The sequence below is a fragment of the Rhodnius prolixus genome, unplaced genomic scaffold (assembly GCF_049639745.1).
Source record: "Rhodnius prolixus isolate KJV_2025 unplaced genomic scaffold, Rpr scaffold_6, whole genome shotgun sequence".
Classification (NCBI taxonomy): domain Eukaryota; kingdom Metazoa; phylum Arthropoda; class Insecta; order Hemiptera; family Reduviidae; genus Rhodnius; species Rhodnius prolixus.
The window spans coordinates 30099496-30116940 of record NW_027411634.1 but is presented as its reverse complement, the minus strand read 5'-3'; the positions used below and the strand labels follow the sequence as shown (position 1 = coordinate 30116940).

At 29.7% G+C, this 17445-nt stretch overlaps 1 protein-coding gene and 1 long non-coding RNA gene across 5 annotated transcripts in view; both read right to left on the bottom strand.

Moving 5' to 3' along the window:
- Positions 1–2454: 2454 nt before the first annotated feature.
- LOC141460228 (H(+)/Cl(-) exchange transporter 7-like) overlaps positions 2455–17445 on the bottom strand; it is a 36871-nt gene continuing 21880 nt past the window's right edge. For 2 of the 4 annotated variants that reach the window (XM_074140048.1, XM_074140047.1), the window contains exons 9-19: positions 11891–12029; positions 10878–10971; positions 10612–10781; positions 9282–9461; positions 8968–9180; positions 8555–8722; positions 8243–8263; positions 8070–8153; positions 7221–7301; positions 6467–6566; positions 2455–5653 (exon numbers count right to left, since the gene is read on the bottom strand). In XM_074140048.1, coding sequence (XP_073996149.1) covers positions 6471–6566; positions 7221–7301; positions 8070–8153; positions 8243–8263; positions 8555–8722; positions 8968–9180; positions 9282–9461; positions 10612–10781; positions 10878–10971; positions 11891–12029 — 1246 coding nt within the window. In that variant the 3' untranslated portion in view covers positions 2455–5653; positions 6467–6470. The other 2 variants (XM_074140049.1, XM_074140050.1) reach the window with 2 other exon arrangements.
- Positions 13185–14736, bottom strand: LOC141460243 (uncharacterized). The gene is made up of 2 exons (XR_012461815.1): positions 13597–14736; positions 13185–13507 (listed from the first exon to the last, which is right to left on the bottom strand). It is a non-coding gene; the product is annotated as an uncharacterized lncRNA (long non-coding RNA).

The window sequence follows — 17445 nt, the reverse complement described above, 5'->3', positions numbered from 1 at the left end:
AATAATATTGAGCTGACAGTTACGAAGGACTTAGTTCTGGATGTTATTCTGATCTTCAGCTCTCTCCCTCTGAAAAAGATCTTTAAGTCGATCTCATAAATTAATGGCTCGTGCTGCTACATTTTCATTAAAATAGGAATAGTATGTATGGCATCTGAACTTCCGCTTTTTCAAATGCGTAAAGACAGATATATTGTTATCCGCACACCATTTCTCTCTAAACGAAGTACAATTTTTCCATTAATTTAACCAATATTAAAACAAAAATAAAAATAGTATGTTGAAGAAAATAGATAATAACTATTATCCACAAAGAAATCATCAAAAAATAAAACATAAAGAAGAGAAGTACACTGCAAGGTTTTTTAATAACTTATACTTTTTATTTAAACGAATTATATTCCATTAATTGAACTCTTCAGTTTTTTTTTTTTTTTATAAGAACTTCTTTTTGTATTGTTTTGAAAAGTAAATAATTAGAAAAAAGTTTTGATTTTTTATTTAAAGATTTAATTTGAAAATGCATGCTTTGACAAATTGGTACACAAATATTATAATTTATTTTTTAATACATATAGGTAATGCTGTCCTATTATCCACGGTGCAAATATTCGCGGAACGTGTAGCAAACGCTTTATTTTAAACATTGTCAACTCAGTAAATTAAATATATACTGCACATATAATGTCTATTATAAAAAGTGCCATGGATGTTAAAACCCATCTACATAACAATACATATATTAATTTTTAAGTTTCTGTAGGTTATTACTATCTACGTCCCCTTTAAATTTTTAGTGCATTGAAGAGCTTTTTCAAAAGAACAAGAGAGTACTTGATATATATATATCAAACCTTAGAAAGGAAATGGTTACAAAAAAAATTGTTAAAACGGAAAGGAACTCGGGTCCCTCGTTATAAGCTTGATAAACATGAAGAAGATAAGGCTTTACTTGAAGCAGTTGAATTAAATCCAACCTTTAGTACTCGTGTGCCTGCTTTAGAACCGTCAGAGTCTATTGATAGTAGCCAGAATTCTTACGGGTAAACTAAAATGGAGATGTAGGAGAGTTCTGCATTAAACTCAAAAGTCTGTCAGGAAATGGGTACTTACTTTTGAATTTTTGAACTTCTTTTGAATAAAACGTACTTAACTCAGTTTCCTAATTAGCATCTGGTAACTTTTAGCCGGATTTGTTTTTAAACCCCGGTATTTCTGATGAGATGAGGGGTGGGCGGGGAACAATGGGCATTTTGGATTGCCTGCGTTCCTTCACCTTTTTGGTGGAACCGCCCTTTTAATACAATCTACAAAATCTACTCAGTCTCCTACAAAAGAAGTTCCAAGAACGTAAAAGCCCGTCCACATACTTCTAATAAATGTATTAATCTTTTTTCTCTGTAGTTATTTCTAATTACGCCCTATTCAAATGTTCAGTTCACTTATGAGCTTTTTTAAAAACCAAAAGCCTTGTGATGTAGTATTAATGTGATATTAAGTGCAATTAAGAGTCATTGTTGGATCCCGGCCCGACAGTTTTCCGGTTGAACAATTTCTGGAACAGCCAACTACACTGCCAAAAACTAGTGGAATGAACTCAAAAATCAACGATTTCCAGCTCTTGACTATTGCAAATTTTTGTTACAGCAAGATGACGTTTGATTTTTGCTTCAAGTACTTAAAAAGAAATACTTGAAGGTACTGAATTTCTTTTACACCCACTCTGTAATCCAAGTTAGCTTTTTGGATTACCACTTGCCCCGGTAGTAGCTCACTTTCAACGAAGTTGAAATGAAAACAGTTTTGTTTTCCTAAACCGAATGCTATTCCAACAGCTGGCAGAAAAATAGCTCATTGCAGAACATTAATTATAAAAATAATAGAGTGTAATCATTTTGGTTTAGTTTATAGAAAATTGTATGATTTGTTCGTTCAGATTCTAAAAAATACCTCAAGCCCAGAGGTACTGAAAAGTGACGGTGCAAAAACATATGGGTTTAAATTGAAGTCACTCTCATTGTAGTTGAATCAAACAAATGCTGTGCTCACATATTTACACATTTTGGAATTTAAAGTACATACTTGCATAATAGCCTAAACTCAACATATGTAGTACCCACATCGACATTGGTTACACGCAAACCCACAAGACAACTACCGCGAATAATGGGAAAGCATTGCTTTTAAAAATTAGATAAAAAAAATTATTGTAATAATCAAGTAACTAATAACTCGGTATTTAAAAACTTTTTTGTTATGTTTATTTCTGAAAACCTTGTTTTAGTTATTTTTCGTTTTTTGTTTTTTTTAAATACTAAACTTTTCAACAGATTAAAACAAAGCAGTAATAAGATGATATAACTAACAATAGTCTAATTGAATGTTACTTTCTTAAATTCTTGTATTTTTTTGTTTTTATATAATTAATTAGGTAAAAACACTAACGACAAGTAGTTGAAGGTTGGAATGATATAAAGCCTTTATTCTATTTTATATTATATATATATATATATAAGAAGATTACAGTTTTACATTTAAGTAGGCCTATTTGAAAATCTTTCAGTTTCCTGTTAATATATTTTTAACATTTTTGTTCAGTGCTGTCTTTTTTTTAATTAAAATTTTCTTATTTTAAATTCATCTCTTATTTTACAATAACCCATTTTTTAATTTAATTTATTTTTTAGTTTTTAATATAACTCTTAATAACATTATTATCACTATAATGGAAGAAGGCAAGGAATAGAAACAAATTAATTGACTTGAAATACACAAGTAAGTAGTATTTTGAAATAAAATTGACCATTTCTTTTTTTTTTTTTCTTCCTACAATTTCTTTTTTTATACGGGATTTCTGTTTTTGATGAGAGGGACTATTGCGAGACAAACACAAGTATTTTTCAAATAAAAATTTTAAAACACAATCTAATAAAAACCAGAAAATGAAAACAAAAGAGAAGCATATAAGAGTTAAATGAATGCTTTTTTGTACTCATGTTTGTACTTTTCGCAATTGTTCTCCTCTTTTTTAGAAAAAAAAATATCGTTTCTCATATTTTTTTAAACATTGTAAATAAAGAATACGAAATATAAAAGGCAACAAAAAAAGCATGTAACATCCAACAGTTTTTTTTTTTTTGGTAGAGTATTATTACAATATTTTTCATTTCTACCTATAATCTGTTTTGTTTAAAGTTTTTGTTTATCACACATTCCTATCCAACTAAGTGTCAACATTAAATATCTATATAAAAACGATTTTTATTATTTTTTTAATCTCTCCTATTGACAACAGGAAATAATTTTTCTTTTTTCACATGTATCACATAATTCGCTAATCACTAATGGGGGGCCCCACTCATACAAGAAATAGACTAATCTGACATCCAACAAACGGTAAAAGTTAAATAATTTACTTTTGTTTCTTTAACGAGAACATGAAAAATAATTTTCATCAATATAACCACAATTTGAAATGGAAAGGCTAAGAAATTTATTTTTGTTTTGTATGTTTAGAAAGTTAGCTTATTCAAATACTTAGATGTGTTTTGGCACTTAGTATATTATAGTATTTCATTTTTAAAATAAGAGCTAAGATAATACGAATGCAGTTAAATGAGCGTGCTCAAGTAAAGATAGTGGGGAACACCTTGTTTATTTGAGACAACGGCTTAATAAGTATGTTCCTCAAAATATCTTGCTTAAATTACGTTTTTCAAACCAAGGTAAATCGCCAAATTCACAAACACTGAGTATTTTTCCACCTCTCTTTAAAGGAAACATAGTGCAATAATGTAAAAAGTAAATGTGACGAAGTAGGTTAGGTACACATGATTGACTTGATAAGGAAATCACGCACTGTGAAACTCTTTCACGATGATTTCGTAAATGCTTACATCTAGTTAACTTAGGTAGTCCCTTTTCAAGCAACGTGGATTATTTCAGGTGCATGAAGAGAGTGGAGACCTAGTAATGCGCTGAAATATTCAGTAACGGTACCAAATGGATGTGGATGGTTTAGAGTCCCATCCCCACATGAGTACCTACTCGCCAACTATCATTAGTAGACGTGAGAAGGCTAGGAAATGGATTCTAGACTAATTGCCTCAACAACATTTACTGCGTAGTCCCTTTCTACAGCGGGTCGTAAATGGTAATATCTCAAACAAGTAAGGATGTGTTTTTCCCCTTCGCTCAATGTATTTTTATATTACGTTCATTTTATTCTCTGCTTAGAAGTGCAAAAAAACACATTTAAATATTAGAAATTGCATAAAAATTATTGGACCTGCCAATAAAGAATAGTGATTTCTAATAAGTTTTCTTAATTCTTTCTTAATTTAAAAGAAAAAAAAAATATTTTTACAACTGCAACTATGGGCTAGCCATAAGTATGTCAGTCTCCTAAAAATTACTAAAAACTTTTTCCTAACTTTTTTTATTTAAATTAGTATTTTTTTTAAAAAATACTTTTTTGTTTTTGACACAATTAAATTGGCATAGTTATCCCGAGTGAGCGTCAAAGGTTTGTTTATATATTTTTTATTTCTTTTTTGCTTTGTTAGTTTGTTTGTTTTTAATTTGAATAAATTTCCATAGGAAACATAAATTCACTAGTTTATTTAAAACTACATGACTAAACCTATAGACGACACTACCTCCTATTAAATATTGCCTTCAGTTCATATTGCAATTTAAAGTATTTAAATTAATTTTTTCTTACAATGTTATTTCTTCAACAAATCTGCCATCACAAAAAATAAATATAAATAATAAAAGTCCAAAACATGATTTTTTTAAAACACTATGCAAAATTTTCCTATTTTGGTATTTTCTTTTTATACCTTAATTTTATTTTATTTTTATTTTCTTTTGATAAGGCAAGACAGCAACATAACATTCCAAATTGTTTTCCATCAATTTTGCGTACTGAGTTTTTATTATTTATATTATATATACACATAAATTGGGTAATTTAGGGAAGCGCAAATTTATTTTAATTTTTTTTGAAACAATTATGGGGAACTTATAAGAAAATAAATTAGTTTCCATTCATAAATATTTTTTTTTTATTAAACTAAACGAAATTAAAACATATATATATTTTTTTAATCAGCTTACAACCTTTGTGTTTTATTTTTTATAAACTTTTTCATTTTTATTGTCAATAATACTTAACAGGTGTATTTTGGGAATGTCCTTTTTTTATATATTTTATTCATAATAATTTAAGTAATATAAATTAAGTAACAATCACGTATGCTTTTGAAATTTGTTATCCTCTTTAGAAACTTAAAATAAGTTAAATGGCAAAAAATAATATATACTTTTGATCGTCCTCTCTTCTAGCTTTTTCATATTATAATAGTTCTTTGGCACGTAATAATAAAAATAACATAATTTAAGTGTGTAAAAAACTGATTTCTTTAAATATCATCTACTAGTTAATTCATCCCAAGTGTCCCTTGCTTTTGTTTTTATTTTATTACAATGTCTATGACAGGGTTTAAGGATAAGACGGGGAACAGAGATTTTTTCTTTTTAATTTATTACTCTCTTACGAAAATCATTGCTGAGGTTGGCACTTAAATAGTTTCTTCCAGTTGTTCTTCTAGTCCGGTACTAGTTCCCTCTCCAACCACAGCATTCTCCTCTGTCAATTAAAACATAACGAAATTGATATTGATTACTTTTAGACAGTGGGACACGTGAAAAAATTCGCCTTTTTTTTTTGCAAAATTTAACATATTATCTTAGTTACAAGGTGGCTATAAAACTATTAGTAATAATAATAATAAGTGTTTATTTAATTCCAACTATTTACAAAAGTTACATTTCAGAATGTAAAAAAAATTAAAACTATTAGTAGTTTTGATTGAGTTTTGCAAACAGTTAAACTCCCTTTTGCCGTAGTCTTCTGTAGGCACTGATGGCTTGAATATTAGACCAACAAGTTAATTATTACCGGCAGTACTTGTAACCTCAATCTTCTCTAAACTGCCATTTCCACAAGAGTGATACCCTATTCAATATTCTCGTTACCAATTTCTTCGAGAACAGTGGGTTAATAGGTATTGCTCAGCTGGAAGTGCAATGGCTGGTAAATGGACAAATTTAGTGAGCTACCCATTGATTTTCTTTTCATAAGAGCCTCTCTCTACAGCTCACTTTCTCTGGTGAGAAAATACTGTGCAGTATACTAGATAGGGCACTGATAAAGTTTCGGGCATCTATGTCCTTAGATATTCGCAAGTCTTTAATTAACAAGGAAAAAAAAAAAAAGAGAAAGTGTGTTTATACCCAAACCAACTCTTAATCTGAAGAAAATGATTGAAAGTTTAACGAAAATTCGGACTACATCAAACCTGCCGGCTTCAGTGAACTTACTGTCTTTCTGTCAATGGATGCAATTCCTGTGTTTATAATTTTTTTCGAGTATGTATACATTAAAAAATAAAATGATTACCTTGTCATACTTGTACTCTCAATTCTTTTAGGCCCATCGCACCTGCATGTCTCCACGTGCGGTACCTTGCTAAGTCCTTTCTTGTAACTATACCAACTACCTATATATAGGAAAAAAGTTAATTAAACGAGTTGTGTATTTAAATTAATAAATTGGTACATATTAACCTCATCCAAGGTTTTAACACTAATCTATAATAATAAATAAATAACATGAATATTTAGAACGCCCCATATAGATTTTCTCTTCAACCTTACAACTTACTGCTCAGTGATGAACAGTGCTATTTGTAACGGGAAGGCATTGTTGAGAAGTCGATAGTGTGAAGAAAAGATTGTCTCAAAAGATTACGCTTCTTAAATCTTAAAAAACTTTCTAAGTATTGCCATCGTGTCACATGTTAAAAAGTGACTTCAAACCGAAAGTACATGTTTCCTGTCTTTAAGCAAAAATATATGTTTCTGGTATATGCTTCGGAAACAGTTCTTTATGAGAAAAATGTTTAATATTATTACCTGATATTTATTATTAAAAGCACTAATCGATTTAGTAAAGCAGATATGTAACTGAGCCGATAGGCTTAGTTTCCTTTTAATAATAAATAAAAAAATCGTTATTACTTGGAGAGAATAGTAAATAATTACTTTTCAAGTAAATTTTTTCACTAATAATAATTAGTTTTCATATAATTTAATCATTCATTTATAATCCTAAGAAATAAAATTTACTTTTGATAATTAAAATCCTTACTTACTTCATTTATATCGTTCACCACAATTATATGCCTAAGTCCTAATCCTCGAAAAAGCCTAAAAATTCTTGGCAGTGATGCATCCTGCAAGCGAAAGACAGACTAACATTAATTGAAAAATAAATATAAGTCATGATATTTGCTTTAACAGTTTTGGTTACTGGATTAATCTAGTAATACTTAAAATATTTCAAGCATACATCTATAAATATTCATAACAGGATAACTGTATTTTAAGGACTGACGTCGCAACGCAAGAATCTAAGATCTTTGAGTTGAGAACGCTCTGATAGCCCATTTTAAACTAATATTGCGACAGACTTCTTCAGATTAGTTCTTTTATAAAGTTTTAAACACAATGTACTTCTTCAGATTAGTTCTTTTATAGAGTTTTAAACACAATGTTTTGTCTATTGCGAAAAACATTACCTTGTACTTTACATAGTTTCAGTCAAAGGGCTACTTTAATTATCAAAATCAGTGGCGATATTGAACAGAAAAAACAAAATTGTCGAATACTGAATTGCATTCGCAATACTTATTATTATTGAGAGTAGATTTTACTCTTGCTCCATTAATTTTGTACGGTTTCAGATTTTCTATCGGCTTTAGAAATTCATTCTTCATGTTATCGCTATCCAGAGGCTGAGAATTAATATTCTAGATTCAACTGGGCAGCTATATTTAGGATTAATATTATTCAAAATGTAAGAAAAAAATTGTTTTTTCTGACGATCGAGATTGACGACATTAGTCATTTGCGCCTGACAATAATAATTTTTTGTATTTCGAAATGTCTTGAATGATTTCTTGTAAATGGCCTTATAACTAAAAAAAACAAAATTAATTTACCAATTTAACAGTATAAGGAGAAGGATTCATATATGGCCGCAGATCCAGTGTCTGATTGTAATCTTCCTCTGTTATCTGCACATCCTGTAAAATGGAATTGCCATTTCGCTAATAGTTTTGCAAATAAATTAAACAAATTAAAAACTGCTATTATGTACACTTGAGTAGCTTACCTCTATCCATCCTGAACGTAACTATCAGGGAAAAAAACATTACACTTATTAATGCAATTGTGAAACAAGATTTCCTAATTCAATGAAAGTTAAGTTTTTAGATCTCAGATTAAAGAAGACATCGAGTTTGTTATAATAGTTACAGTGTTATAGTAACTCTCAATTTCCTCCTCTAGTTTGCCAATTTCTAAGTTAGAATTTGAATAATACATAGCAGTATCAAATGAAATTTATATTTTAATTGTAAATAAATTAAAGAGAAAAAATATCGCGTAAATCAATGGCTTTATAAATAACTTTCTAATTTCGTACCTGAATTTTTTGATATTTAGCATAAGCTTCTCTGAACATATGCAATTTTTTCCGTAATTGATCACTGGTCGTTGGGGCAAGCTCATTAAATGATTTACTGTGCAATAAAATCAATAGCTGAGATTTCAATATGAGACCTTTCAGTCTACCAGCTGATTTTAATACACCCTGAAAAATAGTTGAAATTAAATCTGTTTTAAATTACAAATAGCAGCTTATATAATCAATAATTTAGAAATGTTTTTCTAATTGTCTGCTTAAGGGGATAATTTACTGAACTAATTTACAGAACTAACAGAATGGAAAATTAATAGTTTTCAGAATACATTCTGGGTAGTAAAGCACTTCAAAAATCTTGGCGAACAAAGCTCTTATAACTTAATAGAAAATAACTAAGTAGAACACATACTTACATGGCTAGTGGAAATAGAGGGGTCAACGATGGGAAAACCATTATGAGGGACATTATCTAAAGTATCTATTATACGGGCAACTTTAACTTTAGAGGGGAAAACTACAGGAGGGGCAGACATCACATCTGTTGCCTTGATATCAGAAGATAAAGGTGGTGGATCTGAGGGCAGTAATGGCACACCATTCAAATAAATTTGCATTTCGTATACTCCCTGTAAACGAAATTATATTTCAGTTAACAATTTGTTTACACTGATTCTTCATCAAAAAAGATTTAAAAATTATTAATATGATTTCTTAAAATTTCACTCACCTCTGTAAAAAAATCTCCAATCCATTTTGTAGTGATAAGAGTTAACATTAAAGGGAGACCGAATGTAATATTGCCAGTTGCTTCTATCATCATTACTGTTAATGATATTGATATCCTACAAATTCCACCAAGATGCGCTGCTGCTCCTATTACTGCATACTTCGCTGGTTCAGCCCACGTCTGCAAAGCCACAATGAAGCAATGATTACTACTAATGTTTCAAGATTCTAAAACTAACGAAGGATTTAAAATTAAAATTAATATTTCTTTCTTGCAAGGATGAAAGCTTTCGATCTTTTTTCCTAATTTAATTACTTTTTGAAAATCGTGTTCATCTAATGTGGCATTAGGTTTCCTCTTAATAGTTCACTTTCATGTTTTACGATTTTACTCCTTAAAAGACACTTAACTGATTCTGAATTTATCCGTAATCCTCTGTTCTCTATATCAAATTTGATCGATGATAAATTAACACCCTTTATTATACATAAGTTAATGTGTTCTTTCTCGAAACGTAAAGAAACAAAAAAAAAATTCTATTTTTTAAGTACTGTCTCTGGCCTTTTCTAAAAAAAACAAAAACAAAACTGCATCCTGCTATATATTTTAGTTTTTTTCATTATAATGAGAGGCGTGAACTAAATAATGTTTAATTTTCGGTTTAGGCAGGAAAGAAATGAATAACGTATACACTATTTTAGAAGTTAGGGATCAGATAGATGGAGCGTCGAGGTAAAACAAGAAGCGGAGGTTATAACATAAAAATGCTTGTGCGTCAGGCAGGAATAGATGGAAGGAAATTCAGGATGCCAGAAACTGCAGCGTACGAGAATAAGCTCATTAATTCTACTAATTTCTGCTAATTTCTACCCAGGGCAGCACTCAGAACCTCTCGACCTCTCAAATAATCTACCAAAATAAAAAAATCGGCCGGTAAATAAATTGATTACTTCTTGAATAGTTATGCCCAGAGTATTTAGTTATCCTCGTATCCTTGCATTACATGAAAGACTTTTAATTACGTATAGTTGGACAGCCTTAAATAGTTTTGGCGCACTGAAAGTGTTGAAACTTCTTAGAAGACAGCCGTCTTAGTTGGAAGAGGATTATTCCATCTCGTTATCAAATTAGTTTAACTGGTTATTTCCCAGTTGGGAATCTATTAATATGTGAAGTACTATTAAAATGTTATTTGAATACTTGTTTTAGTACTTTGTATTTTTTTTAAGTAATTCGAGAGCTACTATTCCGTCAGAAATAACACAAGATCGCAAGAAGTTACTCTAAGTCTAGCTAGCACATTATTTTATGTCATTTAATTAAAACTCACAGCTTCAGGGAATACATGTTGTATGCCAATTCCTATAAGCCGGCCCCAGGCTGCACCAGAAAGTAAAGCGGGTACAAACACTCCTGCACTCACACTTAGGCCAGTTGTCATGATTGACATGCAGAAATACATGAGGAAGAAAACTACTAAAGGAACTACACTATATGAGCCTAAAACATAATTTGAACATGGTTACGAGACATAAAAAGTAATAAGATCAAGTTAAGTTCATTTTGTTATATAACTAAGTAAATGTACTACTTTACCTTTGGGATCATGAAAGAGAGATCTAAGTGTGTCTTCTGATTTTTGAAACCAAAAAGCGCTAAGTTCATTATGTCTGCTCTCGCTGCAAAACATCTAGGAAATATATTAAAATATAAATTTTATATTTATAAATACTTGTATATATAAAATTATAATTAAGTAGATATTTAAAAGAGTAATTTTTTACAAAACGTACAGATTCAATTTTGTGGATAAAAAATATACGGCAGTTATAGTGACTGGTGAAGCTCCCGTTTTTGGCATTGCTTGACATACAGGAACGTAGAACTACAAATTTTCGTGACCATATTAACAAAAAAAAAACAAAGGATCTTTTATTCCAGATAGTACACTCCAGTTAAGACAACCCTATATACAGTAATAGACATAGGATACTCGCAGGACTACAGGGTAAGGACTTTCTAAAACCCCTTATCAACCTATACTAACAAGATTTGATAACTAATAACACAATGACAAAACGTCTACAGAGCTTTGAGACTACGAATTGCTTTTCTCATGGTTTATTATGTTCAAAAACATGCAAACAGAAGTGAAATTTAGGACATCCACTCTCCAAACTAATAGTCAACTTAGGGCTAGTGTTGGGGTAGTGGTAATCAAGCGTGGACTTGTAAGTGGAAGATCTCTAGTTTGAATCCCGCGCATAGCTATTTTTTATTTGTTAATACTAATGATAATAGTAAAGTATGAGCTTCCCTCCCCATCCACGATACCTAATTGATAGATGTTAAGCCCCACCTGAAAAATAGGAGATAACTTACTAACACAATTTCTTCCTCAAGCTTAACACACAATACCGTCAATATCTCACCAACAATATCAAGAGCCAACACAGTATAAGAGACCGAACCGAAACTTTATTAACTTTATTAGATGTTCATTTAAATAATATATATGTGTGTGTAAAGCTCTTAGGAGCTGACCTAAATTTAATTTGTAAATAGTACTAATTAGCTTTAAATTAATAATAATAATAAAAAAAAAATACCTGAACAGCAAACTTTGGGCTAGCTTCTGTATAGTCTCTACAATAATTGAGTGAATATATTGAAGCCATTCCGCAAGATGCAGTCAAAAAACCCACAGTAAGAGCTTCCAATAGTTTAACCCATTTCTTCTTGATGTGCCTAGAAATTAAATAATAAAATGAGGAAAATATTGGTAATAATAATTTTTGTATATTTCATTTCGAGCCGGATGAGGTGACAAATGTTAGTAATTTGGGGAAAATTTTCGTATAAAGGAATTTTAGCTGAATAGTTGTGATAATTCAGCGTTCAATAAAAACAAGAGAAAACAATTTGTGCAATAATTAAAAGTAATATGGATAGATTTAAATAATATTATAATACTCTTGCCATTCCATACTCTTCCATTTTCTTCTGACTATGCATTAAAAAACGAAACGTTTTGAAAAACTCAATTTTTGTCCAACAATCACATTTATTCAATATCGAATTTCAGCACCGAAAAAACGGTTCTATTTATCTTGTACAGCTCCAGCACAAACCGTGCTCGTTTATTAATAAATGATATAATTTACCATCTAGATGAGATAAAAACCTTTAATTGAATTAGTAAATCGTGTTTGAACAATACTTTTCTTTAAAACCTTAAACAAAAACATGCAGATTTATTTAAAGAACGTTCAATAGACAACTAGCTAAGTTATCTACTTGTACTATGAGTACAAAGCTAACAATTACTAAGTATACAAATGTATAGGTAGGGAGCAATCATGAGTCCTCTATTTAAACCTCTACATCAAGGTGCAATATCCCAAGATATTGACGCGCCTTAATTTTATTTCTATATATATCTTTATTGCTTTTAGAATTTTACATTCATAGCAAGTGAGTGGGAATATAAAATAAAATATCAACTGTTACAAAAAAAAAAAAAAATGTAAACATTGAAAATCAAATTAAATATCTTTCATAAATAAACAAATTTAGATCAAAGCTTTTTGAATACTGATCTGACATTAGTGACTAACAAAGACAGCATAAAACATAATATATAACTTAATTATTTCCAGATAAAATGATTTTCTACTATCTCATGTCAACATGAATTTTATAAATTTTAAACTATTAATTACAAATAGATATACATTGTTAATTTTATTAATATCTAAATCAGATAGCATACATTCAAGATTGTCCAACATATTATTACTTGTAATGTACTTGTCCAGGTATATTGCTCTATAGGGAGAAAGGGCTGGGCAATAAAGCAGAAAGTGAGGCAGATCTTCTTTCTCACCTGTACCACAACATCTACAATATACATCTTTATTGAATTGTATTCTCTCCCTATTTACAACAATCCTAGAGTATTTTTTACCTGCCATTCTCAATTGTGAGATCAATTTAAGTTTACAGAAATTTATATTATAATAAAGATAAGCTTCTGGTATTCCAAGGTTACTGACTCTACGAAAGTATTTATTAAATGAAGAGTTTAATATAAATTCTATATCTTTACTTAAATAATGATTGTTTATACTGTCAATGAGACTCTTCAAGTTTTCGCTGTCCAAATTTTGGCAATCCCATACATTTTTGGCTCCAAGTTCTCTTAGAATTACCCTTACATCTTTTGCCTATAAAATTCACAAGAAGTCACGGTACTTAAGGCTGTTCTTTAGAAATTCTTAAACTTGTTTATAAATGTAGGAACCTTAATACTCACTTTGCGTGCTCCTTAACTTTGTCTTTACAGCTTCTCTTTTCTTCCTCATGGACAATATTATAATATCCATGTATTCATTGATAAAAGCATACATACTATGTCTTATCAGAGTTTTCTGCTTCAATTTTAACTCTTAGGGTTTCTTATTTTTTTATTATTATTTTTTTAATTTTTTTTTTTCACTTCAACAATAGTTCTGTTTCGACTTTCCTCATTCTCCCAAAGCCTCATCTGAAGTTTCCAATGGAAAGCTTCTGATAGTTTTCATTATTTTCTTTAAAAATTGCTCACGCCTTCAAATTGCTCATTTCAAAGCTCTTTCTATTGCCGACTTACCGACCTACGTTAACTGTATTTCTATGAGCAAATCTACGGACCCTACACCTACTCTGTAATTAAAATTTTAATGCAAACTAGCAGCAATTACTTTTAAAACAAGGGAAGGTACCAACAAAATATGTAATCAAAATAAATTAGTACGTAAACATTCAAATAAAATTATCAGCGACAAGTAATATAAACAGCAGATTACGGATAAGCTTCGGTGAAAGCAAGCTCATTAAATTATTGTAGAATACAAAAAACAATGAAATGTCACTAGAAATTATTAAAATAATAATTCGCAATAAAAACAGACCACTTCATCAATATTTAGATTTTGTTTACTTGTAATGAAAAAACTTTCATTATTTTGGCTTCATTAACTTTTTCTTTCTATTCCTAGTCTACAAAAGAATATAAAAGTATAAAAATAGATTTGTGCAGTAAATGGTCATTTATAAGGTCAAAGGATGCACATTTTGTAAGCATGCAGAAGCTTCACCAATATTTATTAAATACTACGTCTCTTTAAATAGCCCACTAAATTCGAAAGGTAATATGAAGTACATTTCAAAAGGGAAAATACTTATTGATGGTAATGTTTACCACTTTGAATGATATTTGTTGATTTAAGGTAGAACAGTCCCTAGACAAAAATAATCTATTATTTTAATGGTTTTGGTTTACCTGTTGCATTAAGGTTTTTTAATAATTTGAATCTTTGAAGCCTAAATTGTAATAATGAAGTAAATTCACGCTTCTTAAGCAAATATTATAATTATGAAGAGTATATACGTCAGGATTTAAAAGGAAAATTGACTTTACCTCATTTTTATTAAAATTCCTGAGCACATGACATTTGCTTCCGCAATGATAGTAGATGTTGATGAAGTAAAGAAAGCATATGGAAATAGAATGAATTTTTAAAATGTATGTCATTTCACTACACTGAAATTTTGTAACGTTAATATCAGTGAAACAATACAAAAATTTTTGTGAGTTTGATGCAGATTTCATGAAAAAGAGATTTTCGGAATGTAATTAAAATATTAAGGCTCAATTAATTCGAAAAAACTTAATTTTCTTAAATACGATCATTCTCATATATTGTCACAAACGTTGAAACATATAATTATAAACAATATAAATAGTACTCATCTCACCTGTTAATTACTCTGAATAGAAGATACTCATCTGATTGAAGAACTTTCCTTTAACTGTACAACTTATACATTAAATAATGCAATAATAATGATGTCCAAGATTTTTTCGGAACGGCAGGAAGAATTAGACAATAGAACCGCAATTTCAACACAATTGGTATTCTCAGAACCTAAAAACTTAGTCTCTCTCTGTATCAAAAGGATACATTAGTCTGCTAGGAAGTAAACTTAGACTTACGAATTAGATCAAAAATTAAAAATTATAATTGAGAGCAAATAATCGTAAATGCAAAGATTTTTTTAAAAGTTATTAACAACAATTTTGAAGAGGATTTACACAAATTTTGTACAGTGGAATGGAGAACATTATCCACAAATCAAATATAATGTGAAACACAAACTATTAGTCAACTTCGGGTGTGCCATTCAGAAAAATGTAAATTATACTAAATTGGCACAAGAAGTTTTGGTAAAATAGCAAACTGTAATGTTTGTTACATGTCGAAGCAAGTGTGTATTAACCACATACTCGTAGATGTCCTTAACACTTCACACCGAAACAATTTTATAAAAAAGTATCTACTGGACAATTCTACTTCTTTGTACTACGCTGTAATTTTATATTTAATGTGTATTTTATGAAGTGCAAAATGTTTCTATATTTTTCTAAATAGTTGTTACGGAGAAGGAGTAGTTTGTAGTTGCAACTGATTAACATCGAAACAGGGTTTAGAACCAAAAACGTTCATTGTTGTCAAAGGTACAACCTTCGTGCGTAACCTGCTATGGAGGTACACATCCGTACCAAATAATTACGATAAATATATTCGATTATTCAAGCGCCAAACCCCACTAACCGAAATCAAAATTAATTCAAAGATTGTGGGATCGGATTAACAAAGAAGTAGCACCAAAAGAGGGCTAAGAATTTGATTCAAGCAGAACAGCCCTTTCTCTTGGTTTTGCTCGCCCTTACTTTTTATAACAGAACAGTTCAGTATCGAAAGAAGGGTGGCAATGTGCAGTATGTGAGTCAAAGCAGGAGCATTTATCCTTGGTTTATTCACGCTAGAATTCTTAAAATTCACTATTCGATGAAAGATAGTGTTAAAAAGTATATTGAGCAGTGGGCAGTAGTTGTTGGTAAAAGATTAGTGGCAACAATTTTAAGCTCTCCTAACCATTAAAAAAACTTGAAGATTTCCAAGAGGTGTGCAAAGAAGCTTACAGGATCAGATGTAATGGTTAAATGTCTCTAATGAAAGTAAGCATTTCCTCCCACTATAAAACTAGAACATTATTGAAAGATGAATGTTAAATGATACTTGAGAATAAAGTACCTATGTTACTACTTACTTGATGTACTAATTATTTTTTGTGAGATGAACTCGAAAAGCTTGTGTAAGCATTTAATTCCAAAGAAACTAAAGAAGTAATTGTGAAAAATAATATTTAATACTCACTCGAATAATTTTTTTTTTTTAATGTTCATCAAAAACTGCTTTAAAGCTGGTAAGCTGCCCCCTAAAAAAAAAAAAAATAAGTAAAGAAACAAATAAAAAAATAATATAGATAATTTTTGTTTACAAAACATAATAATAATCTAAAATACCCATTTAATTTCTTTTAGAGCTTGAAATATAGTTACAATAACAAGTTCATTAAATTTAATGTAATTGGAGAATAGAGCTAATTATTCTTAATCGCAAAGCACAAATTATTTATACCATTTGAACTCTTTTTTCAATTCTTAATTTTTTAATTATCATGACTTTGAAGTAATTTCCTTATTTGAAGTAGTTTCCGACAAATCTCAAATAAAGAAAATGTTGAAAAGCAATTTGGTATTAGTTTGAGCAAACATGATATCGAACCTGTTAAATATAAATAAATATTTGGCGGGGAAAATGAATTTTTCAACAAAGTAATTAATATAAAGAAAAGAACAGAATAGAATAGATTTATTCAAATCATTTGTATGCCATTAATAAAAAAAACCTAATTGGACAATGGTCAAATCTGTCCGTTTCCTAAGTCAGTAATTTCATAATGAAAGTAATGATCTCTCAATTACGAATGTTTTTCAATTACAAACAGAATATATAACCAAAAGGAGTTTACTGATGTTACAATAAAAGATACAAAAGTAAAATAAAACAATTTATTAAAAAAATATACATGTAAAAATATTTCACTGGTTAAAACTTCTGATATACATCTGGATAAATAGACTAGATTATCACAAGGATCTCACTATTCTAACGAACTGAAGCAGACCTTAGCAATTGTTGCCGATTTAAACACTGCGCCTTTTCCCATCATCTCAGGCTATGATCACTCAGAATAGAGCTCACTCTAAGAAAGT